The sequence below is a fragment of the Alexandromys fortis genome, unplaced genomic scaffold (genome assembly GCF_014885135.2).
Source record: "Alexandromys fortis isolate MF-2015 unplaced genomic scaffold, M_Fortis_MF-2015_v1.1 scaffold_108, whole genome shotgun sequence".
In the NCBI taxonomy this organism is placed as follows: Eukaryota; Metazoa; Chordata; class Mammalia; order Rodentia; family Cricetidae; genus Alexandromys; species Alexandromys fortis.
The window spans coordinates 963,017-988,966 of record NW_026067994.1 but is presented as its reverse complement, the minus strand read 5'-3'; the positions used below and the strand labels follow the sequence as shown (position 1 = coordinate 988,966).

General features: G+C 50.1%; 1 protein-coding gene across 1 annotated transcript; it reads left to right on the top strand.

Annotated features, from left to right (window-relative positions):
* The first annotated feature begins 713 nt into the window (after nt 1–713).
* Adamts8 (ADAM metallopeptidase with thrombospondin type 1 motif 8) lies at nt 714–21,707 on the top strand. The gene is made up of 9 exons (XM_050160039.1): nt 714–1,898; nt 9,082–9,321; nt 10,370–10,505; nt 11,089–11,256; nt 12,164–12,468; nt 14,363–14,546; nt 16,751–16,923; nt 17,031–17,206; nt 19,231–21,707. The coding sequence occupies exons 1-9, from the start codon at nt 1,128–1,130 to the stop codon at nt 19,799–19,801; spliced, it is 2,724 nt and encodes a 907-aa protein (XP_050015996.1). The 5' UTR covers nt 714–1,127; the 3' UTR covers nt 19,802–21,707.
* The last annotated feature ends 4,243 nt before the right edge of the window (nt 21,708–25,950 follow it).

Below are 25,950 nucleotides of genomic sequence, written 5' to 3'. Positions count from 1 at the left end.
ATATTTATATGTATTTGGAGCTGAGGGCAATGCGGTAAAGGGGGCCTGACCACCTTTCTTCGCGGCACCAAGGCAACTGGCAGAACCATGTGACAGGACAGGCTGGAGAAGCGCTTCCTCGCAGGCAAAGGAGGAACTGAATGGTATTGAACCCACTTTGCTCTCTGATGGTTTACTGCTTACTGCCCCACCCTCCTCAGAAGCAAGCAATTGAGAGTTCTTGCTAGGCTTGACAGGGCTTTTTTTTTTTTTTTTTTTTTTGTTTGTTTGTTTGTTTAAAGATCTCCAGTGGTCTTAGTGACCAGCGTGATTTCAGTGTGACTTTCTACCACTCGCTTGTGTTTTACCATTAAAGGCTCTGGAATCGTCTCCAAAAACCTCGTTTAACACTGCCAGGTCTGTGCAGGAATCTGGATACTGCCACTGAGACCAATGCAGAGGCCTCTTGGAGAGAGTGTGTCTGTCGCCAGTACCTGACTCCAGCACAGGAAGAGGCTAGAGTCTCTCCCCCACCTACACCCTCCACCCTCACCGCCACCCCAGGACTTGCCTTCGGGGGCTGCCCAGCGTTAGAGAAATTGGCTTGGGCCTTCACGGGGAAAGAAAGAAAACAAACGCTGAAGTTGACACTTAACTACTATGGGGAGGGCCTCACTGACTCCTGATTGGTTTTACATTTCAACCTTTTTTTTCCCCCTCCTCTCCCTCTTTTCTGTTCCTGTCTCTGACCCCAGGGGAGGGAAAACGGGAATAGTGAGAGATCAAAAATAAACCTCTTATGTCAAAGCCGGGAAGGAAGTATAAATACGAAGGGCTCAACAGCCCACTCGGTGCTTCCCGAGGAAGGAGGCGACTTGCACGGGACAGCGTGGAGGAGAGCGCTCGCGACCCGGGGCGCCAGCTGCTGGAGCTTTGCTAGGTTGGCTGGCGGGCGCAGGAGGAGCGGGCTGTGCGAACCAGAGGGGCCGCCAGGGGACCGCCGCGCCTGCTGCCGCTGGCCGAGTCGGCCTCCCCATCTGATTGACCATTTTTCCTGGAGAGAGCGGCCCGGCCGCCTTGGGCCACCAGCACCTGCCTGTGCGCGGCTACCTTCTTCCCTCTCCCGCGCTCCGCAGCCCTCTGCCCTCATGCTCCGCGACCCCGCCGCCGCCCGGTGGCCGCCCCTCCTGCTGCTGCTGCTGCTGTTGCAGCTGCCGCCGCCGCCACTTGTCTGCGGCGCCCCGGCAGAGCCGGGAAGCGGGTCGCAGGCCTCGGAGTTACTGGTGCCCACGCGGTTGCCGGGCAGCACGAGCGAGCTCGCCTTCCACCTGTCCGCCTTCGGCCAGGGCTTCGTGCTGCGCCTGGCGCCTGACGCCAGCTTTTTGGCGCCCGAGTTCAAGATCGAGCGTCTCGGGGGCTCGGGCGCTGCGACCGGGGGCGAACCAGGGTTGCGCGGTTGCTTCTTCTCTGGCACCGTGAATGGGGAGCGAGATTCGCTGGCTGCGGTGAGCCTGTGTCGCGGTCTAAGCGGCTCATTCTTGCTGGCAGGCGAGGAGTTCACCATCCAGCCACAAGGCGCTGGGGACTCCCTGGACCAGCCTCACCGCCTGCAGCGCTGGGGACCGGGGCAGCGCCGGGAGGACCCCGGGCTCGCTGCCGCCGAAGTCTTTCCCCTCCCTCAAGGACTCGAGTGGGAGGTGGAGATGGGTAAGGGACAGGGACCGGACAGAAGTGACAACGAAGAGGACAGGGAGCAGGACAAAGAGGGGTTTCGCAAAGAGACAGAAGACTCCAGCGAACTGCCACCACCCTTAAGATTCAAAACTAGGAGCAAACGGTTTGTGTCCGAGGCTCGCTTCGTGGAAACACTGCTGGTGGCTGATGCGTCCATGGCTTCCTTCTATGGAACCGACCTGCAGGTAGGAGAGACTTCCACGGACACTAACAATCCATAACATCCCTTCTCTTCCCAAATGACTTTCAATTCTTCCCTTCCCACTGGGGCGGGGGAGGGGGATCTTCTAGTTCCCAAGCCCAACCCCAAAGGGGACTTTCTCCTTTCTGAGAAATAGCAGGAACTCCATTAACTTCTGCTATCCCGGCTTCCTACTTCCCAGCCCCTAGATCCCTTCCAATTTACAGTAGAGGTGTTGACTCTGACTCTCCCGAGATGCATCCCGAATCTCCCGCAGTCCCCAGGCACCTGCTTCCCCCAAAGGAGATGAAAACTTTTTTTAAGAACCCTGCTCCTCCTGGGCCTGCTTCCTGCAACTCTCTACAGTCCGTGACTCTTTGGGGCTCCCTAGGACAGGAAGCTGGGTTGGGACAAGGTGGCTGTGACTGTCTTTGGGTACAGAACTGAGGTTCCTGTAAGTGAAAGACGTTAGAGGAATCTGGAAGCAAGCTGTCCAACTTCTGTACGCCCAGCTGGTTCTGATCAAGGGGCACGGGCTACCTTGCCAACCTGGCGCTCAGCCCTGGCAGAACTTGGCAATGCCAGCATCCAGTACAAGAAGGGAGAACAGAATTTCTGCCTAGGGGGCTCAGCCCAGAAAACTGAAGTTTCAGTGAAAGGGGAGGGAGCTGGGCTAAAGGATGAACTTTTTCTGTCTGTGTCTAAAGGACCCAGAGCTGAGCTTGGTCCACTCAGACACCCTCAGCTCAGAATCAGCTTTCAAATGGCCTGGGCAGAAAAACTGAATCCAAGCAGTAGCCGAGCGGGTTTTTAACTGCATGCAGTTGGTGCTGACTCAGCAAGATGTGCCCACAATATCTCCCTCCCAAAACAAAACAAAAATCTTACCAGAAGGAGAAGCGATAAGGGTCGCATCTTCCGGAACATATAGAAACAGATGTTAACTCAGCTAGAAGAAGCTGACCTGCTCAGAGATCCCAGTTCCCCCAGTCAGGGATCCCAGCACTATAGCAGCCCAGTTCGTGGTGGTGTCCTTGTTAGGGTCCTCATCCTAGACTCAAACTGTGCCTGACTGTTGGGGGTGCCAAGGACATGGGCATTACCTTTGCGGAATGGCCAGACAAGGGGACAGCCAGCCTTCTGCTTTTCATCTGGTCCACCTTTCTGTTATGAAGATGTGCTTGATGAGACAGTTCCAGTGAAAACCGGGAGGAGAGGGCAGGAAGGGCTGTGGGTGGAAGTCTGCATGATTGCTTGTCTATCTAGTGCACAGACCCATTAAACCCGGGGCAGGCTTCCTGCATGCTTTTGTGGTATTGGCTTTGCTCAGAGCCCTGCAAGACAGCCCTGAGCCATCGGAGCCTTGAGGTTTAATCTGTGCTGATGTCATATTTGATTCTCTGCCTACCCTAAGAGGAGGCACCAGCCACTTCTTCTGACTCCTTTCCCCCAGTAAGTATTGGAAATATAGAATAGGGTGAAGAGAGGACTTCCCAATTCACCAGGACCTGTACATCTGGCTCTAGGCTCCTTCAAGAACAAACCCAAAGCTAAAACTTACATCTATGCCCAAATTAGACCAGTCTCTGACATCTGCTTGATAGCCAAAATGTAGAAAGACCAGCAAGAACACGGAGAAACTGCAGGAAAGTCAGTTTTTCAGAACTCAGAGCCAAAATGTCCTCCCTAGCACCTCTCGCAGCTCCTCATTTAAACGCTGAGATGTTAAACATTTCCTTCAAGGATGTACTTGGCATCTCCAGAAACCACAGCTGTCCAGCCTCCAGAATTCTCGAGCTACTGAAGCAGGACATCTGGTTCTGGCCAGGTTATGCTGACTTCTGCTTGAGGTCCAGGTTTGTTGCTCATACGAGTTGACTTTCTCTGTGAAAACCACCAAGTCCTGATATTTTAAGACCCGGCTTGTTCAACCCTCCACCCCAGCCTCCCTACAGAAGCCAGTCCTTAAACATAACCTGCAGGGATCCCCTGAGCGATTCATTCACACCGATAGATTGCACTTTGGGGTGTCTTTGAGTCACAAGCAGGCAATGGTGATGACAAGAGCCCCTGATTTTCCAAGGAACACCAAGACACTTGGACAAGGTAATGGATTCTGGTCTACGCATCTGTGAGACTGCTTCATGATGAGCCAACTTCTGGAAGATTCAGTCATTCCCTGACCATGTTTCATTTACAGGATGGTTTTACATGCATGACCTCAATGGAAATGCTTGTGAGAGAGGCAGAGGAGGAATATGCAGCTCAAAGAGGACTTGTGACTACTTTCCTAAGGTCACACTGGTAGGTGTGGCAAATCTAGCTTGCCACACCTCCCAGATTTCCTGAGCCAAAGTCTAGCATTCTCTGCTGCTGTACCATGCTGCGTCTTCTCATGAGGAAGACCTGTGGTTCTAGCCACACTCTCACGGTTGCCTGCTTTGTGGCATGGCTCCTTAAATCTGGCAGACTTGGGATGCCCCAGCAAGGTGCCAAGCCCCGTTCTGAGAAGAAACCACCTTTGTCTTCAAAGCTTCAAGAGTCAGCTATGATCCAGACTGGTATTACTGCTGGCGACAATGACATTTAACAGGGCTCTGCAACTGAGTTCACTTAATCCCTTCACGAGGAGGGCCCCTGCCCCCCACCTTATTACCTGGATTCAGAGTTAAGGGCTCATCGTAAAGCAGTCTCAGAGATGCATAGACCAGATTCCGTTACTTTGTCCAAGTGTCTTGTTGTCCCTTAGAGGATCAGGGACTTTTGTCATCCCCATCGCCCGCTCAGTGACCCAAAGACACCCCCAAAGTGCCATCTATCTGTGTGAACGAATCTCCCAGGGGATCCCTGCAGGTTACATGTTAAGGACTGGCTTCTGTAGGGAGGCTGGGGGCGGGATGAATAAGCCGGGTCTTAAAATCTCCAGACTTGGTTTTCTCAGAAAAAGTCAACTCGTATGAGCAACCCACCTGGACCTCAAGCAGAAGTCAGCATAACCTGGACAGAACCAGATGTGCTGTTTCAGTAGCTCGGGAATTCTGGAGCCCGGACAGCTGTGCTTTCTGTCAGAGTTGGGACAGCTGGGGGCTTTCTGAAAAGAGGGACCACCTTGGGAGCGTCCATTAACTTTGTCTACATCTCGGGTGCTACTAAGTGTCCCCTGGATAACCTTGGAGCAGAACAAAGTTCCGGCAGTGAGCAGACCTTCTGAGCCTTCTCTTCAGCAGGGAGGGTCTAGGAGTGGTGCTCTTCTTCCCCAAAGCAGACTGGAGCACTCCCAGATGTCAGGGTCCTGGGAGATGATTCCAGGAACAGGCTGTTGCAACCATCTCATTTACCTCTACCTTCCAGAGTGAAGGCTTCCTACCAGCCCTAGTACTATAGCTGTCCTATACAATGGATTGCCACGAGGATCTCTGCTTGGTAGCCTAAATAAAAAAAAACAGTGTCATCTCTTGATGTCAGCAGTGTGATAGTTTGGGTGATAGACAGGTATTGGTTTCATTAGCTCTGTAACTATGTCAGTCTTCTTGGGTGGAAGACTGTTATGTTACATTATGTTCAGCCCATTTTCTCAACAATGAGTCCTTTCCATCTCTTGCATCTGCTGCAGTCAGAGTGAGCAAAGATACTATTTCCCAAAGAAAATGGCCAATATCCTAACCTTGGGGGTGGAATGTAGATCATGGCAGCGTAGCTCGGCATTCTTATTTGCTTGCAAACTTTGGGTTTGGTTTTCCTTGTAGCAGCCAAGACTGATAGTAGTGTGGGGCCAGGAATATAGACTTAGGAAAGACGAAGTCGCTGAGAGTTTCTAAGCAAGCATCTATCTCTCTGTACCTTGATTTCTTCACCAGGGAAAAGGGAGCAGGCATGCCCAAGCACTGAGGCTGTCTCGAGAATGTAGCAAAGTGTGGAAGCCATCTGTGCTCAGTAAGGCACACCTATTCCTAGGGTTGTCTTTGGTGATAAAATCCACTTGTCAGCATGAGACTATGTGGCCACACATACTAGAATGCGCTTAGCCACTGCTTTTTAGCTTTGCTGTCCCGCAGGGCAGAAAGAAAATCTTTGCGATTGCCCCAGCTCTGAGTTCAAGGTCGGTTTCTGGCGGTTGTGGATAAAGCTAGCTTTTGCAACAACACCTTTTGCTGGTTGGGGAGCATGGTGAGATGAAGGATGGCTATGTGAGCCTCACTCTTTTCTCTCCCTCTGCTTCCCCCTTTTCTCCTTAGAGCACTATCCCAGAGCCTAGCGTCACACCTAGAAGTAAGAGTAAGGATGCCATGTGTGGACATATATTGCCACATCCCCAGGCATGCCACACGGGATTTAGTTTAGCATCCGTCATGTGCGAGCAAAGAAGCGAAGTACTAAAGGCGACACTGTAGCCAGGATGAAAGGCCGCTGATAGTGCACTTTGCCGAGGCTTAGTCTCTCCAAGGATCCCAAAGGTAGACTTGGACTGCCATAGGAACATCCAAGAACCTGGGGAAGGAAAGGTCTTGCTTGTAGCTCAAAGAATTTTGGGGGTGGTGACAGAGAAGACTCCCACAGAAGTGCTTCCTTTACCTAGGGAAAATTAAGTTGTTTGACTTACCTTGAGTGTAGTAGTTACGGGCTTCTACCACTCTGGGATAGTTCTGAGGGTTGCCTGCCAAACACCAAGGGGCCTCAGTCAACAGGGGGAAGAATCTCATTCCTAGTCTTTAGCTCACAGTTTGTGCTTGGGTAGTAAGCAGGAAGGTATAAATAGACACCAGGTGGCAGAGCAAGCAAGCCATCTGACCTTTTCTTTGACTGGCACCTGAGCCTGCTCCCTGTATCTGTAAGTCAGGTCTGTCCTTCAGGACCTGGAGAACAGATGGGGAATCAGAAGCTCACAGGCTCCAGGTGACATGCCTCACCCAAGCTCAGTAATCCTTGTCCCTGGCGAATGACGCCGTGACTATGATGCAGAGTCCTGCCACCAGAAGACCCAGCTGGACATGGGAGATGGCGGAGAAGGTCTGTTCCTCTGTGAGACTAGGACTGCCAGTTCTGAAAGGAGCAATGGATCATGGAGTCTTTGTGGTCCTCCACTACGTAGATTGTCTTCTGAGACAGTGACAAGAAAGGACTTAAGATGTCTTTGTAGCCAGCTGTTGTGTGGACGCCATGATTCCCTGGCCATCTCAGCCTGACAAATGCTCGGTGTCTGGAGGAAAGGATCTCATCTCTCGCTCTAAATCTGGTTTGGTCTGGTCAATTTGCGCTTACAGACAATTCTTAGACCCTCAAATCTTCCAGTTCCTTGTAGTAGACCCCCTTGGTTGAGTACCTAGAAGCCAGCATCTAGGTGTCACACTGTTTTGAATAGACCTCATCCTCCCTAGTTTTCTGAGCTTGAACTCAGCAGGAAGAAATCCTGAAAGGATAGTTGCAGATTGCTCCAGAAGAGATTCCCAGGGGTTGGTCCAGTCAGATCCTAGCCTTACTAGGTAGACCAAGAGACTGTCTGTCCTCTCTCAAGAAGCAGCGAGGATCTGGCCAGGAACTTGTCTCACAAGCTACCATTCCTCAGGACTCACCCCGAGTTGCATAATAATGTGGTTGCATTTTTCCCCTCAGCCATCCAACTCAGGGAGCAAATGCCAATTTGCAACTTCGCTGATAAGATGTTTACTTCAGCCTAAACAAGCTGGGGCGCATGGCATGCCCAGTAACCTGAGCTCAGAAACCCGCCAACCGGTTTGTAGGACTAAGGAAACATCCGTTGCCTGCAGGATGCAAAGACAGGTCCCATTCACAAATGGAATACACCTGGAACCCCCCCCCCACATGACCTTCCTCGATGACTGTCCCCGCCATAGCCTTTCCTGTCCTGCTCCCACTGTTAAGACCACAGGAGAACAGAGAAAGGGGGCTGAGGGGCGGGACGGGGGAGGGGGGGTTGAGACTCCAGGGAGGTAAAAGGGCAAAGCATGCCAGCAACTGCTCAGCTGGCCACACCATGGGCTCAAGGCATGCCAGCTTGTCAACCTTTGTCTCTGCCTCTGAAAAATAATCCATGAGGTCCCCGAGGCAGGACAATAAGCTCCCAGCTGGCCTCCCCTCAAAGTCTCCAAATGCAGCAAGAAAGCAGTTGGCAGCTCAAGGATAGGCCCGAGGCCAGCTAATGACATAGGCCAGCAGGCCCTTCGGTCTGCCTGGGTGGAGCTGAGAGCAGGTGGGAGCCTCAGCATGTGGGGCTCATTAGGCCCTCTGGCTTCTCTCAAGCCCTGTATAGGAGGGAATAATTCTGGAGGAGGGTGCAGGAACTGTCCAGGCAGAAGGCAGAAATCTGAACTCTAGGGACCTCTAACGGGGAGTGTGGACCTCAGACACATACCTGGGCTGGTAGCTGGACTTTAAGGGTAGTGTGATCCACAAGGACTTTTTGAACTGGACTGACTCATCCATAAGCAGAACGGCAATGCCTGGCCTGTAGTTACTGTGAGACGCTAACGAGGTAGTGTGTCAACTGTGGCCAAAGACTACTACAGAGTAGCTGCTGCTGAGGGTAACTATTGGAGCAAAGTCTTCAGAGTTAGCGGTTCCCATGCTAAAAAGTAGAAATCATCCCCATGAACACAGGAGAATGCTCGGACAGATCCTAAGAGGGAAATTCCACTGACTGTGAATCTTCAGACTGTTGCTTCTGGAGGGAAGCCAGGGAAGATGGGGGTGTTTGGCCAGGAGCCACCTGGTGTGCTGGGCAGTCAGAATAAGCCATCCAACCCAAGAGAACTTTTTATTTACGGTCCCAGTGCAACACCCATGCTCCGTGTACAGCTGCTGATGTGCTCGAATCGTTGCTGGTGCAACGGTAGAACAGACTGCGTTGGATTTTAATTAATTACCAGGAAGCAGGTGACCCCATGAGCTGGTCTGGATGTGAAATGCTTAAGTTTTATGATCAAACAGGTCAGATGATAGTTCGTTAGCTTTGTGATCTTGGGCTAGCCACTGAGCCTTGTACTTCTTCTCTGGGGAAATGACACCGCGCCCTCAAATGTTTGCCTAATGCTCACGAGATGCTGCATGTCTAAGACTCAGCCCAGGGTCTGAGGTGTGAGATAAGCGGCTCCTAATAGGAGGCGGTAGCATTGGGTCGTCAAGGACCGGAGCGTGATTAGTGTTCTCCCACTGTTCCCCCACCCTGGCAGAACCACATCCTCACAGTGATGGCAATGGCAGCCCGAATCTACAAGCACCCAAGCATCAGAAACTCCATCAACCTCGTGGTGGTAAAAGTGCTGATAGTGGAAGAGGAAGGCTGGGGCCCCGAGGTGTCGGACAACGGTGGGCTCACCTTGCGCAACTTCTGCAGCTGGCAGCGGCGCTTCAACAAGCCCAGCGACCGCCACCCGGAGCATTATGACACTGCCATTCTGTTCACCAGACAGGTGTGTGGGCTGAAACCCCGGGGGGAGATGGGATGGGCAGATCAGAGAGAGAGAGCTTCGAGGCCTGCCCAAATGTGGGAACTGTCTCCTTGCTGGCCCCAGCTGGACGTCGGAGGCCTCTTGCTGGAATGATGAGAAGGAGGTCATGAGGACAAGTGGGAGGCCACTGCAAGGGGAGAAGAACCTCAGAAGGGCTCTTTTCCAAAAGTTTGTGACCAGCTGTCTGCTGAGGTCATACCAAAAGGAAACAGACTCAGGCTGCCCTGGGAGAGGTCTGGACATGGAAATGGGAAAGGGGTTCCGTCTCCAGTCTGGTTAGGCACAGAGATGATAACCTTGGGATCCCCGGGGTTTTCATATAGGATGGCTGTGGTGACTGAATTAAACCGCTTTCCTGAAGGCCGTTGGGCACAGCCGTGTATACCAGGCCCTGCCTACTGCATTAGTCCTCACATGAGTCACAAGTGCAAGTGAGGTGGTGGCTTGCCCATTTTGCAGCTGAGGTAACTGAGGCACCAAGAGACCATACAGCAGAAGTGCCCACAGTTAAACCCAGGCAGTCTTACAGAAGGGGCAAGACTCCAAGCGATCATGAAGCTCTGCCTCCCAAAGCAAACCTTTGAAATCCCAGCCAAGCCAATTGTCACTCGGTGCCCCCCTCCTCCTCCTCCTGCTGCTGCTGCCGGTGTGTGTGTGTGTGTGTGTGTGTGTGTGTGTGTGTGTGTGTAGTGCTGGTGTTGATGTTGGTATTGTTTTAGCAATGATGTGTTTCTTGGGCCCATCTTCAACTTAGAAAAACAAGGATAGGTGAACTAGCTGTCACAACCAAGACAGAAAAATCAAGAATGCAAGATACCTAGGTGGGATGTCTAGATGTCTAGAAGCTGGGCTCTACTGATTATCCCATTCTTTTTAAAAAGCTTCAGATGGTGCAGTAATGTGTATACCATCAGGTAGTGTTTCTCAGAAGGCTGAGTGAGACACTAGGCACGCACTTCTGTCCTCCATGCCTGTCTCTACAACCTAACCTGCTCTCTTCACCAAACAGAACTTCTGTGGGAAGGGTGAGCAATGTGATACCCTGGGGATGGCAGACGTCGGCACCATCTGTGACCCCAACAAGAGCTGCTCCGTGATCAAGGACGAGGGACTGCAGGCAGCCTACACTCTGGCCCATGAGCTAGGTAAGACTTGTCACACCAGAGCTTCCCTCACACGTCAGAAGAAACTGCCTCTTTCACGTCCCCAACTGCCCGGATTCTGAGAAGAAAGCAAGCTCACAGGTAGCCATTGACAACATGGTTCTATGTAGACAGACATTGTACTTGATATCGGTGACTCCACTCCTACTCTGAGCATAAGACCAAAATGCGAAATTGGTGTCCTGGACCATCAGCACCATTACCCAGAGAATGCCAACACGTGGAAGAAGTGTTAGGTTACCATGATGATGTAAGTAAGCTAAGTAGGTAGGCTTCGTGGGGAGACGGGTTATGTAGAGAGAGCCATGTTAGACGACCAACAGTAGAAATGAACAAGAGATCCAGAGAAATCGCCCAAAAAATAAAGGGATCTCAAGACCTGAGAGAAAGACCCAAAACAAAACTGTTCAGGGAATCTGTGTGGCCATACCAGTGGGGACATGGTGACAGGAAAGGACCCTCAGCACTGCTGGCCACATAGGGAACATACGGGCAGGACAGGGCACCTGGAGGTGTGGGCGGCTGGAATGGACCACAGTTCTCTTCTCCCCTCACCCCCATCCAGGGCACGTTCTCAGCATGCCCCACGACGATTCAAAGCCCTGTGTGAGACTGTTTGGGCCCATGGGCAAGTACCACATGATGGCGCCATTCTTCATCCACGTGAACAAGACGCTACCCTGGTCTCCCTGCAGTGCTGTATACCTCACGGAGCTCCTGGATGACGGTCACGGTAGGCCCCACTCGGCTCCCCCTGGCTTCTCCCCACCCATCAGCTGTAGAGCCTCTTTCGTGACTGCTGGCACCTGCTCTGCCCTGGGGACTCCCTGCAGCTGTGCTTTCTCACAAAGCCCATAGGGTGGGGAGAGACTTCAGAGGCATGTCATTCTAGAAAGGCATGCTAAGCATCCTCTCGGAATGCTCTTCCTTACCCCCATCTTCCCATAGTCCGAGCTCTGGGCTAGTAGATTTATTCATTCCAATGCAGAAGGAATTAGTCTGAGAAGGTTGGCTGGAAGCGGTGAGTCTGAGCAGAATGTAGAGGAATGGAAGACTGTAGTTTGAAAGAGCAGGGAAGAGAATGTTCCAGGCTGGAGTGGTAGACTGAGGATGGCAGCTGAGGAATGGCAGAAAGACTGTGGGCAGGTCACACGCGAGCAAGGATCTAGGGCAGGAGTGCGGGTTCAGGAAGTTGGGATTGTGGAGCAAAACAGTGAAGCAAGTGTTCTAGATTCTTCTGAAGGAGGCAGGGATATAGCTGACTTAAAAGCAGTAGATTGTACAGATGTCAATAGTCAGGCTTTATTTGCATGTCAGGGTTCTTAAGTGGAATGTGCTTTAATAGAGCAAGTGGCTGGCCATCACTAGATGCATGAGCATCATTGGGAAAGTGTCTTACATGTTCGGGACAGTAAAAGAAAACTCATCCTACAGAAACCTTTGCTACAGCTACCCAGAATTAAATGAGCTCTGTGTACGTGGTTGGATGTTGGTGAAGTTTAGATCAAGGTTGAAGAACCCGGGATGCCTAGACACTAAAGAATGATGATTCAGAATTGGAGCTTCGTGCAGGAGACCAGGAGCAGCTGAGGGCAAGGCCCTGCCCTTGTTCTGACTTATTTCTCTCCTCCTGCTCTCAGGAGATTGTCTCCTCGATGCCCCCACCTCGGTCCTGCCCCTCCCCACAGGCCTCCCAGGCCACAGCACCCTCTATGAGCTGGACCAACAGTGCAAGCAGATCTTTGGGCCCAACTTCCGCCACTGCCCCAACACCTCTGTGGAGGACATCTGTGTGCAGCTCTGGTGCCGCCATCGGGATAGTGATGAGCCCGTGTGCCACACAAAGAACGGCAGCCTGCTCTGGGCGGATGGAACACCCTGTGGCCCTGAGCACCTGTGTCTGCATGGCAGCTGCGTGCTCAAGGAGGAAGTGGAGAACCCCAAGGTGAGGAAAAGTGGAGAGCAGTTAAAGGGTGGGGAGGAAAGGCTGGAGGGGGAGGCTAAGGCACCATATTTGGGAGTCAAGCTAAGACCCTTCAGGCCAAGCTGCCAATGTCTGTCATCAGGAAACCACTCATCTTTTAACAAAACAAACTCTAATTACCCCCACTGGTGAGGAGCTTGGAGGCTTGCTCTGGGTCAATGGTCTGTGGCCAGGCTGTCTGAGTTTAGCGTCTCCTCTTGGGGGCTGTTTTAGAGCTAATTTGAGAGCCTATGAAGACTGGTGAAGGTGTGAAGACCAGAAGGTAGGCACTAAGCAAAGGGAGCCTGGAGGAATCCGCTATAAATAGAGTGACATGGGATAGGAACATTCCATCAAGGTCTGGGTATTCGTAGCCTACCGTGTTTAAGCTGAGTCCCTTAGCAGAAATCAGAGAATAAGTGTAATAGTAAGAATGTCATACTCCCAAAGGAGAAGAGAAGGGATCCGAGTGGCCTGTGTCCAGAAAAGAGAAAACTTGGCCCAGGACAGAGGAAACTTGCATGAAAAACCAAGGCAATGCCAGTGAGGGTTTTAAGTGGTTCACTTCTTCGCCCTGCTCTTAATACATCCGAACAGCAAGGCTGATCACATTTCTCCTACTGCAAGTCATGGAGCCTTCATGATGAAATACCATCCGATGAGTTTCATAGCCTGGGCCCTGCCCAGCACTGAATCGCCACAGTGGCCCAAACACATTCCAAGGGCTGTCCTTCGTGGCATGCTCTTGTGCTGAGTTTGGGAGCCTTCCTGGGCTGTGGAAGCCACACACTCTGATCCAAAGCCTGTGCAGGATTCCAGCTCGCTCAGCCAGTTCCTGTTCTCCCCATTCATTCTCTTCTCATGGTGTCGAAAGAAGAGGAGGAGGGTCCAACCACCCATCTCCGTGGCAGGGTGACATTAAACAGCCACAGGATCCTCTGCCCTTAAAGTGAAAAGGCAGGATTGGAAACTAGCTTTTGTATGCGGTGTCATGCCTGTCAAATGAAGGCACCGCGGCTATAGGATTTTATATTCAGAGCAGGAGAAGGGGAGGATGCTGTGAAAATCATGGGAGTGGCTTCGTTCGGGGCAGTGGTGCCCTTTGAAAGTTGCTTTCTTTTTCTTTCTTCCTTTGTTTATTTCTTAAGTCTTCTGCTTTCATTTTTATATGAACAAAGCGTTGATTTAGTGATAGAATGAAAATTAATTTAGAACTCTCTATGGAGCTATCAAAGAAAAGGCTTTGTTCTTGTAAGTCAGTTGTAAACTTGGACGTGATTCTGTTTATTGCCCAGCACTGACCTATCCCTGGAACCAGCAGCTGATAGAATCATGGCAAGACCTCTCACTGGCCATGTCTTCAGACCAAGGGTTCTCAGCCTTGCTGCTTGTGACATCTGGAGCTGGAAAGGCTTTGGGGGGGGACTGTGCACTGCTGGTTATTTAGAAGAATCTTTGTCTTAATCCACTAGGTGCTAGTGGCATATTATCCTCCCTTGGTGAGGCAACCGCACTGACTCCTTGCTCCTCCCATAACGAACAGCATAGGGCCCAATGGATACCTACTGCACCAGACCCAAATTTATCCATAAAAGACTCTCCCTCATACTCATTCAGCAGCTATGGTGTTGAGCACTTGAGGTGCTGTTTTATATGAGAAGTCACAGCAAACACACCCACCACAGTCTCTGTTCTTCCTAAGCCACACCCAAGAAAGCTACACTATTATTAAACAAGCAGTTGAAATCATTTACAGAACTCCGTACGTTCAGATGAGAATAAGTAAATGAGGAAGTTGGGTCCGCAGTCAACAAGTGGCATAGACCCTGAAGTCTGCTCCCCTTTGGTCCTGATTCGGTGGCATTGTGTGTTGCAGGCCGTGGTAGACGGAGACTGGGGTCCATGGGGACCCTGGGGAGAATGTTCTCGCACCTGTGGAGGAGGAATACAGTTTTCCAACCGTGAGTGCGACAATCCGGTGCCTCAGAACGGAGGAAGGTTTTGCCTGGGTGAGAGAGTCAAGTACCAGTCCTGCAACACAGAGGAGTGTCCACCAAATGGTAATTACCTGCCAGAATAGCCCATGGTGTAAGTGCAACAGATTTCAAGAGGAGGAACAGGGGAGTCTTCCCAGGAGTAGAGTTGAGTCCTGATCCAAATTTACACAGATTATGCAAGATGCCAAGCTTGGGAACAGTCTTCAAGCACCCAGGGCAGCTCCTCCTTTAGGAAGAGGCTGGTAGTAACAAAGAAGGGAGATTACTCCTATCCTGATCTCTGAGCTGTAGAGAGACAAAGCGTGCCACTCCCGACCAAATCTGCCCAGAAGTGACCTTTCGAGAGGGTCGTGCAGAGGATAATCATCATCTTAGAAGCATCTGAATCCTTTTCTATGCGCAGATGGAAGACGTTTCCAAAGCAAGTGTCAGAGTCAAACCTCCCAGGTCTCTCTGGTCAGCAATCAACTCAGGCAGGAGAGAACATCTCTGAGTGTGATCCCTGGGCACGTTCCTTCTGCAAAGAGCTGCCCATCTTCCTGTGGGGCCATGGTGACTGCCTGCCAGAGCCTTCCCAGGAAAGAGCACCACCTCTGTGCCCCCCTGCTGAGGCCTATCCCCTAGGTCATGCTAGAAGGCACACACGTGAACTCGGATGTGGAAAAGTGCAGTCACCAACTTAGGAAAGGGAATCAGGAATTTTTTTGCCCCCATCCCTTCCAGCACCAGTTTGGGCAACTCCAGGAAGTTTTAGCAGTGTGAAAAGACAAGGGGAACTTTAGGAGAACATCTCCTAAGTGCCAAGATGCTCTGGCATTGGGCTGGGTGTCTAGTAGGGAAACCTGTAGGCTCTGGAGTTTGGCTAAGCTGGGGGGGGTGGATCAGCAATGGCATGAGGCTTTCAACATTTCTCTCTGGTGTTGAGAGTCTGCAGAGTAGGCATGGAGGGCAGGTGACAGTATGATTTCACATGCCCTGAGATCAGCCAGTGCCTCTATGTGTCCATAGCTATAACAGATACAGAAGCTAGAAATAGACAAGGCATGGTCTCTGTTCTCAAGGACTTTGCAATGTGATTAGTGGTAAGTTCTTTTACATAGTAATTATGGCTTCGTCTTTGAGGCAGCAACCCTGGGCTTATGAGGAATTCAGGGAAAGGAGCTCAAAGACTTTAGGTCAAGGAAGCCCCAGAGGATGATATACTGGTGAGACAGGAGGGAGGTACCAGGATAAGGCAGGTATGAGATGTACTATCATTTGCTCAAGTGGAGCCAAGCAAGAGGGAGCAGCACAATGAAGCCAGACCACAAAGGTCCTTAGAGCCTGAAACAGCATCTGCGAGTTGCCCATGGCAGCTGCCCTATCACTTTGAAGCTTTTGCAGATACAGCCAGGACCCCTTCAGCAGTGTGGACTCTCAAACTCAGCACTGTACATCTATCTGTGTTTAGAAGTCTCCATGGGCCATTTGGATGCACAGCCAGGGTGGAGAGGCGTGGAGGAAGAGCAGGCTTATTTCAGGATTGTGCAAGGGAATCACTCACATCGGATGGGTAGATTTGTCTGAAGGCAGTGCACATACACCTTCTTGTATAAGCACTGGGGAGGCTCACTGGAGCCTAAGCACTGGGGCCCCAGAGGGTGGCATGAGGCCTGGGCCTGGGATTATGAAAGTCATATGCACGTATTTGAAATCACCAATTTCCTGAATTTGGCAGAGGATGTCATGGTACATTAGAAACAGCACCGAGAGATGCTTGAGTGTTCAAGATGCCGGGGTGCCAGTCTCATTCTGGAACATAACAAATGCCAGATCAAACCAGTTATCAGAAGAATAAGATAATGCTGTTGGGGGTGGGTAATTATAGTACCTGTAGATGGAGCTCTCCCATAGATATTCAGAATCACAGAAAATGAGATGTAGAGGCAAGACCAGAAACGTCAGTGAGTCTTTGCCACCCGTCCGTCATTACTGGGGAAATCAACACAAAGCATAGTTAGCAAAGTCCTGAAAATATAGCTCTGTAGCAGTCACACGTGCCAAGATGGAAAGGGTGCTTGTACCAGAAAGCCCAGGGTGAGGCTGGACGGCCCCTCCCCTTGGATCTTTAAGGGAGGGTCCCTCAAAGCACCCCGGTGTGTCTAGAAATAATGGGCCATGTCTGTGTCCAAAGCCCAGAGAAGGAAAGGGGCCGTGCATCCAGAGCTTTCTCTACCAGAGCCCTTCGGCAGCTGTATTACTCCCATGCCATTCCTTGCTCTTCTCAGGCAAAAGCTTCAGGGAGCAGCAGTGCGAGAAATACAACGCCTACAACCACACTGATCTGGATGGGAATTTCCTGCAGTGGGTCCCCAAATATTCAGGAGTGTCCCCCCGGGACCGATGCAAGCTGTTTTGCAGAGCCCGGGGGAGGAGTGAGTTCAAAGTGTTTGAAGCCAAGGTAAGAATCTCCTGGAATTCAGACGGAGATGGGGACGCAGGCACATTTTGTCACCCCCGCCTGCAGACTGCTTCTGTGGGCAACGTGTCCCATCTTTCCTTTCCCAGGTGATCGACGGCACTCTGTGTGGGCCGGATACTCTGTCCATCTGTGTCCGGGGGCAATGTGTTAAGGCTGGCTGTGACCATGTGGTGAACTCACCTAAGAAGCTGGACAAATGTGGGGTGTGTGGAGGCAAAGGCACTACCTGTAGGAAGGTCTCCGGTTCTTTCACCCCCTACAGGTGGGTCTCCTAAGTGGCTGTACCTAGGCAGAGGAACATAAGGGGCTTTGGGCACTGCTGGCCTCACCTCAAATGGAAATTACAGTTGCTAGTTAATAGATGTGTAGATGGGAGGTGGGGGGATCATATAAGTGCTTCAAGACCCTGGTTCTCTGCAGAATGTCATTAGCCATCTCTCCTCACAGTCATGGTCAGGAACTCCTGAGGCAGGAGGTGTAGAACACGTGGTATAGGATCTGACCACGGAGAGGATGGTACTGGGGCAGTCGTTGTTTTATTAGTGCTGGAGACCACCCAGTCAGGAATGTGTCCGCTCTGAGTTGGAGGAGAGCAGCACTGAGTAACACAGGACTCAGACACAAAAGACTCCTCCAGGCTGGCTATGGAAATGACGTCTAATCTTAAAACCGGTGAGCCCTGTCCTTCTGTGATGAGCTCGTCCTCGGAGAAGAGAGAGCAAACCAGTGCCTCAGTAGCCTCGGGAATCTAAGGACTCAGAGCTTCTCACATCCAAGCACCCCACATGCCTTAGAGCTCCTGGGGTGTCCCAAAGTGCCTTCATTCTACTGGGCAAGGCCAGTACTGTTATTCCCTACCTTAGGGTCGGGGAACTTACACGTGAAAAGATCGATTGACTTTTCTAAGGTCACATTGAGAGCTAGTGATAAACAGAAAGAAAACTTGGAGTTCTTTCCTCCCTTCCACTGTACAAAGATTAAACCTAGAGCATCTCTGTGTATTCATGCGACTTTCCAGCATTCAAGTTTCCAGTTCAGCCCCAGTACCTCGGAGGTTTTGCCACTTTGCTAACTAGTTTTCTACCTAGTGAAGTTTGCTCTGTCTTTCTCTGTGCTTCTCCCTCTTTCTTTCCCTTCCCTTCTCCTTCCCCCTCTCCCTCCCTCCTCTTCCACCTTCTTTCCATGCACATATTTTATAGTAGTGCCTAGCTCAAAAAAATAGAACCACTTCGTTGCAGCCAACTTGGAAGTATTTTCAAACTTAAGCTCAAAAATAAGTAGAGGAAAAAAAGCATGAGCTCTTCAGTTCCTGGGTCCATTTGGGCCCTTCCTCCTAGGTCTTAGACATATGGCCTTGGATACTCCCTAGCCTTAGACTGACCCCAGCTGGATATAGAGAAAGAACAGCAAGAAATCCACTTGATGGCCCTCCTCAATAGCTTATCTCAACCCTGTGTAGCCCAAATTCCCAGAGGAGGACAAGGGACAAAGTTCTGACATTCTACATAAACTACAATGAACTGGAAGCATTTTCCCCAATAAAGATGGTGCTCATGTTGTCTGGACACACTCAAGAGATGACTCCAAAGAAGCAAGCTTTATCCCACATCCTTCCCAAGTCCATAGTAACCAAATAATGTATAATGGTTGGCTCAAAGAGGCACTTAATCCTCTGCCCTGGTTGGGTTCTGGCATGAGTGAGGGGAACATATTTTTCCACAGGAGTTTGAGCTTTGGGTCTGGAGGTAGCCATGTCTACCTTTTTTTTTTTTTTTTTTTTTTTTTTTTTGAGAGAGGGTTTCTCTGTGTAGCCTTGGCTATCCTGGAGTTCACCCTGTAGACCAGGCTGGCCTTGAATTCACAGAGATCAGCCTGCCTCTGCTTCCTGAGTGCTGCGATTAAAGGCGTGCGCCACCACTGCCCAGATCCATGCCTACTTTTACCACTGCAATGTAGCAAATGTATTTGAATTCTCACCTGAACCAAGGAGAGGTCAGGTTGCCGGCACTTTTCTCCTAGACTCTCCTGTGTTGCGGTCAGGATCTACACATCGAACTGCCTCAATATCCATGGTAGATTTGCCAAATGGAGCAAAAACCCATGGAAAGCCCAATGCCCAAGACGATTCTGTCTGCGTTGGCAACTAATCTGTTTAGAACTTTGAGGCAATCACTTTAGCATTTGCTAGTTGTTCTGTCTGTTCACTCCCAGCCAGCTAGGGGAACCCATTTTAATTTCCAGGCTAGGAGGCCACCAGCCCTAACGGTGTTTCCGTCTCTATCATAGTTATGGCTACAATGACATTGTCACCATCCCAGCTGGCGCCACAAACATTGATGTGAAACAACGGAGTCACCCCGGGGTCCGGAATGACGGCAGCTACCTGGCACTGAAGACAGCCAACGGGCAGTACTTGCTCAATGGCAACCTGGCCATCTCTGCCATAGAGCAGGACATCTTGATGAAGGGGACCATCCTAAAGTACAGTGGTTCCATGGCTACCCTGGAGAGACTGCAGAGCTTCCAGGCCCTGCCAGAGCCACTCACCGTACAACTCCTGACGGTGTCTGGCGAGGTCTTTCACCCCAAAGTGAAATACACCTTCTTTGTTCCCAATGACATGGACTTCAGCGCACAGAATAGCAAAGAGAGAGCAACTACCAACATCATCCAGTCGCTGCCCCATGCGGAGTGGGTGCTCGGGGACTGGTCTGAATGTCCCAGCACTTGTGGAGGTGGCTGGCATCGGCGGACTGTGGAATGCAGGGACCCCTCAGGTCAGGCCTCTGACACCTGCGATGAGGCTCTGAAACCTGAAGATGCTAAGCCCTGTGGAAGCCAGCCATGTCCCTTATGATCCCCTTGGTGGAAATGTTGCAGGCTCCTGGACTTGGGCTACGGGGGTGTATAGACAAGGGTCCCCTCTGAGGTGATACGACATATCAAGATGGCTTGGCCCTTCCCGGCCTCCTGTTACTACAGCTCTTTGGGTACTGCCTAATTCATAAGGGAGAGGAGAAGAGGGTACGAAGGTAACAGATCCTAAAGTTGACTGTCCGGTGGACTGGAACTTGCTTAGGTTCAAGTAGAGGGTATAAGTTAAAAGGTAAAAGTGCACTTACTGATTCAAATGGGAGACTTCAGAGCCAGCCTTTTTGCAAAGGACTAGCAACGTTAAATGAAAAAAAGAAGAATTTGTTTTCTATTTGGTTTCCTCAATAATCAATCTACCTCACCGTGGGGGGGAAATCAGTACGTGAGAGGTATGAGGGCAGACGTTGTAAATATCAAAGCAAGCTCTGTGGTTTTCTCCCAGTTGTCTTCAGAAATGACCATGAATATCTTTCGTGTGTCCCAGCACTCGGGAGGCAGAGGCAGGCGGATCTCTCTGAGTTCGAGGCCAGCCTGGTCTACAAGAGCTAGTTCCAGGACAGGCACCAAAAACTTCAGAGAAACCCTGTCTCAAAAATCCAAAAAAAAAAAAAAAAAATCCAATGTCTAAAGGGGGGTGGTGTCCATCACAGGGTTATGGAGAGCCAATTGTCCTCAGGCTGCCGCCTGCTGGGGCGGACCCATTTCAACTATTTATGCAAATATGTCTCTGAACTAAAGCGTGATCTTATGCCAATGAAATTGTCTAGTCCAGTTTATTACTTCTTTGGGAAGGGCAGAGACCCGGCATCCCAAAGGAAAGGCTAAAACAAGCTTTCCTGGAACACACATGGGGCAACTATCATCTTCCCTGGGTATCTTCGACTCTCAGTAAGAAGGCAACCGCCTCGGGTTCTCACAAGCTTACTATACCCATCTCATGCAGGCAACTGTTCATCTGTGTGAGCTACACCAGTGGTTCTCAAACCAGTGCCTTCAGAGGGTTCAATCCAGCATGATGGTGTCTGTGCTTCCTCAACCACCCTGGGAATATGAAGGCTGCTGCTTTAGAGACCGCATTTCAAGAACCCTGCGTTAGAGAAAATTCCAACCTTTAAGTTATGGTAGTTTTCAGTCCGTCTGGGATCCCTATTTTTTTTCATTGCTGTTCATTTTTATTTTTGTTGTTGTTGTTGTTGTTTGTTTGTTTTTGAGAGAGGTCTCATGTAGCCCAGACTGGCCTCAAACTCTCATTGTAGTCAAGGGAGGTCTTGAACTTCTGACCCTCCTGTCTCTACCTTCCCAGGGCTGAAATTGCAGGGATGCACCTCCGTGCCTGTTTTCTACTTGTTTTTATTTATTTTGAGGTAGGAGCTTGATATTCTTGAGAAAGCGTATCATTCAGCAAGCTGACCATCAACCCTCTTATATGCTGACCTGCTCAATTAAGGTAAACACACACACACAAGAGCCTTCTGCCTAGGGACCATCACTCCAGTGACATCCGCACCTGCTCAACACCTGACCCCCACCACATCTCATCCATATCTCACAACTTCTTTAGTCCAACTTCCCAATGAGAACTTATTAACCTGGAATAACAGTGCCAATCTGCTACCCACTGGAAACCCCGAGAGCCTCTAAAATCCTGTCTTCAGAGCTCATTTTTCTCAAGGCTCAGAAAAGCTCCCTGGATCAATCTTCCACATGCGGAACTCAGTCCTTGGTCACAAACAGATGAGAAGAAATGGACATTTAAGGGGGCTGGAGAGATGGCTCAGCGGTTAAGAGCATTGACTGCTCTTCCCAAGGTCCTGAGTTCAATTCCCAGCAACCACATGGTGGCTCACAACCGTCTGTAATGAGGTCTGGTGCCCACTTCTGGCCTTCAGGCAAACAGACAGAATATTGTATACATAATAAATAAATAAAATTAAAAAAAAAAGAAATGGACATTTAAGAAAAAGGCGGCGTCCTAGGAGCCGAAGAGATGGTTCAGTGGATAAAGTACTTGATGTACAGGTGTGGAGCCAGATCTCCTGTGCCCATGGAACAAACCGAGTGGCATTGGCAGCCTGCCTGTAATTCTGAAGCTAGGGAGGCAGTGACAGGAACGACAAGCAAACGGAGTAGAGTTTACAGTAACTAGAGGAGCTAGATTGTTGTAGATTAGTAGTAGATTGGCTGGAATAAACCAATCATCAGGCTCCAGGTTCAGCAAGACACCTCAATAAGGAAAGTGGAAGGTAATCAAGAAAGACAGCTGATATCAACCTCTGACCTCCACATGCAACCACACACACACACACACCACAGAGACATAAACATGCAAAAAGATAAAAGAAAGAAATGACATTATAGCAATAGACGGGAAATACCTCCATTTACATTGTCCTGTTTTACATTACCCTTTTTTCCTGCTTCCAAGTTTCTCTCAAGACATGGGACATGGGCAGACTTGCTGCTAAACTGACCCCTGGGGCATATGCCTTTAATCCCGGCACTTTGGGAGGCAGAGGCTGGTGTATCTCTGTGAGTTCGAAGCCAGCCCAGGCTACAGAGCTAGTTCCAAGACAGCCAGGGCTACACAGAGAAACCCTGTCTTAAGAAAACAAAAGACAAAAACAGAAAAAAAAAGGACTTCGACCTTTGGGGCACAAGGTAAGGCCAGTAGGATTGCAGCTACTACTGTCCCCTTAACTGGTCCCCAGACGGTGGCAGTTGACATCTGCTTTTTCCTGTCTGTCTAGTTTTTAGGTGAGTAGGAGGCTGAGCTTACCTAAATATAAACATGCGGGCACACACAGGCATGTGGTTGATGAGCGATAAACACGGTTTCCCCCCTGCGTCCGTCCCTCNCCCCCCCCGCGCCCCCCCCCCCCCCCCCCCCCCCCCCCGCTTTGGTGCGCCCCAGTCTGCTGAGCCTGATGTGTGTTTCTGCAAGTCTTCATGTCCTTCCGCTTCTCATCCTCCCCCGGATAATCAAAGACAAGTGTGTCGCCCTCACTAACTCCCCTGTCAGGCAGCTGTGCCATCCCGGCTGCACGCATCATTACCAGACACAGCTCTTTGCCCTGGAGTTCAGCTGGCAGCGGAGCTGCCGATGTGCAAAGCAGAATGGAATCCGGCTTGGCTCTCCCTTGACGTGTGGGCTCAGCAAGGCTCACAGAATACATACTTGTTTGTGTCTGGAAATTCAACAGCTGCGGCTCGGTACTCAGCAAACAGAGCTACAGACGGAGACCGCACCATGATCAGCCCTGGCCAGTCACGGCCACCCTTTAGCTCACAGGAGGAGAGGCTGTATTTCCTCTGCTGAGAGTTTGTCTTCTCTAGCCATCGTTCCATTTTCTAGCCAGTGCTTGAAGGAGGCCCAACGGCCCTAACTCGGCAGGTAATTCAGCCATTAATCTGGATATGCCAAAGGTAATGCATTAGCATCAAGTGCCCCCCGACTCCTGCCCAACTTCTCATCCTTAAAATAAGTAAACCCAAAATTAGGCACAGTAGCACACCTATGCAATTCCAACACTCAGGAAGCTGGGGCTTGAGATTAAGTTCAATGCCAATCTAGGCTACTGAATCAGAGCCTGTCTCAAAAGTAAAAGATAAATGAATCCTTGCCTGGGCTTTCTTCTCTGCCCTTCATTCCCGAGTAGCCAACCAGAGACTGCAAACTGAGGAGTATGCCCCTGCCAGCAATCCGCGAGTGTCATCATCCAACCCGAGTCTCATCATCAGTCAGATCGCTGGCCACCTCAAGGTCATTCAAATGAGAGAAGTAGGGAACAGCTATCCTGTGATTGAGGCAGATCAGCTGGGACTTACTCTCCTTTGGTGGCCTATGGCAGGAGGACAACATGTCTTCATGAGGAAATCTCTTTTCCATGAAGCATAAAAGAGAAAGTCACCCATGGAAGCTGTCAGTTTTTTTGCTGGCTCATTGTGGGAATCATTAAAAGAATAAATACTATGGTCTTATCTGCTTTAGCATAGGAAAATAATGCAGTGGTCTGGAAGTGTAATCTGTGGCTGAATGTATGTCTAGCATGACTGAAATCCTGGGTTTTGATCCCCAACACAGGAAAAGAAAGGGGGGGTGACGATATAGGCTGGGTAAGACAGAAATATAATATTCTTTTTTATCTTTGGTTTTTTTCAAGATAAGGTTTCTCTGCAGCTTTGGGGCCTGTCCTCAAACTCACTTTATAGAACTGACTGGCCTCCAACTCAGGGAGATCCACCTGTCTCTGCCTTCCGAGTGCTGAGATTAAAGGCATACGTCACCACCACCTGACTGAGATATAATATTCTAAACATACCAGCTAACACACCAAAGGAACTAAGTTGGATTTTTGCGTAAGCTGTGAGTGAGCTGCTTCCTTGGTGGGACTAGAACGCCTCCTTGGCACCTGTCAGTTTTCTAGACCAACAAAAACTGTAATGGCCTTGTCAGACTTAGCAAGATAGGTGTGCCCCATTATAACCTGCGACACGTTTCCCTGGTTTGCTCTTCAAATGGGAAGATTCTCTGACAGTCCATTAAAGAAGTAGCCATCCTTCCTTAACATTGCCTTCCAACCCAGAAACCCCATAGAAGAGAGAAAGGGGTTCCTATCAGAAAACTATTGGGAAGAGAAAAACACACCAATATGGAAAGCACAGTCTGAAACTGCAAGCCAAGGAAGAGAGGGAGAAAGACACCTGTCCTGTTTGGAACATTTTCCTCCCAGGCGTGGGCTCCGTGAGGAGAGATCCAAACATCCCAGAAGATGATGTCCAATTGCCCCAGCAAAGGAGAAACTAAAGAAGCCTTCCCCAGACCTCACCGTTCCTCATTCCAAACATCTTTTAAGTCTCAGGAGCACTGACAGAGTTGTCCTCAGCCAAACACAACTTCCTGTTTCTAAGAAAGGGAAGGGAAAGAAATAGTTGACAGGGTATTTGGACACTAGAGATTTTGAGTTTCTGTAAACGCAAGTGAATCAGACACATGTGGAATGCATTTCCCCAGAAATAAGAAAAGATGCTGTGAGTTCCTCTTGCTGGACCAGAGAAAGGAGAAAGGGGAGTTGGGAAGGGAGGTGCATCAGATGCTGCAGGGAGCAAGAAGAGCCATGTGAGTGTCAGATCAAAGAGGTGGTCCCAGTGATGACAAGGGCCAGGAGTGCTCCTCCCAAGACCACTTCCTGACTTATGGATTACTCAGAGCTTCTCCACCTCTGAAGTCATGAATCCAAATATCCTGCTCCCTGACCACAACTGGCCATGTTTCCAGATCTTTCTCTAGTCCCACTAAACATCCTGCATCCTTCATCCTTGGGGTTCCCATGTCCTTGACCACTCCCAAACATTCTACATCCTTCATCCTCGGAGTTACCACGTCTTTAACCACTCCCATGTATGTACTTTCTTCATCTGTCTTTATTTCTCCTCTATTCGCTGCATCTTTTCCTGGGTCATTTAAATTCCATATTCGAGCACCTCAAGGATGTTGAACATCTCAACAACCTTAACCCATTGACTTTCTTCTTCCCGATACCCCAGGCTCAGATTGGTAGGTCCAGCCACTCCCAAAGTTGCCAAATTCCCTTACCTACCTTCTTCTAATATGCAAGAGGCTATTCACTTTGGAGACCTGCCACAGATATATGTATAACTCAGGATGAGATTTATGTCTACTCCAGCTCATCAAGAGCCAGCAAGAACACAACAGATCTAACTGGACCCCCGATGCTTTCCAAGACACAGGTTCCTCTCCCAGGGTACCTGCTTCATTGACCTTCTCTTGTCATCCACAGCAGAGGCCCACTCGACTCATCCAGCTCTTTCTTCACTCTCATTATGGAGTTAAGCAGAATTCACACAGCTGGGGAGATTACCCTATGGAGCACTGATGTGCCACCATAAAACTATGGTGTCCACTAGAAACTGTCCAGCAACCCAAGTACACAGTTCTAGTCCTAGATCTTCAGGGAAATAATTTTGGGCTTTCTCCACTCTCCTTGAGTTCGTGACGATGCCACATTTCACTATGATAAGAAGCATTGGACTCTACTGCTCATTAGAACCCAGCGGTACATCTCTTTTCACAGTAGACAGGGAAGGACCAGCCACTGTCAACAGATCTGGCAG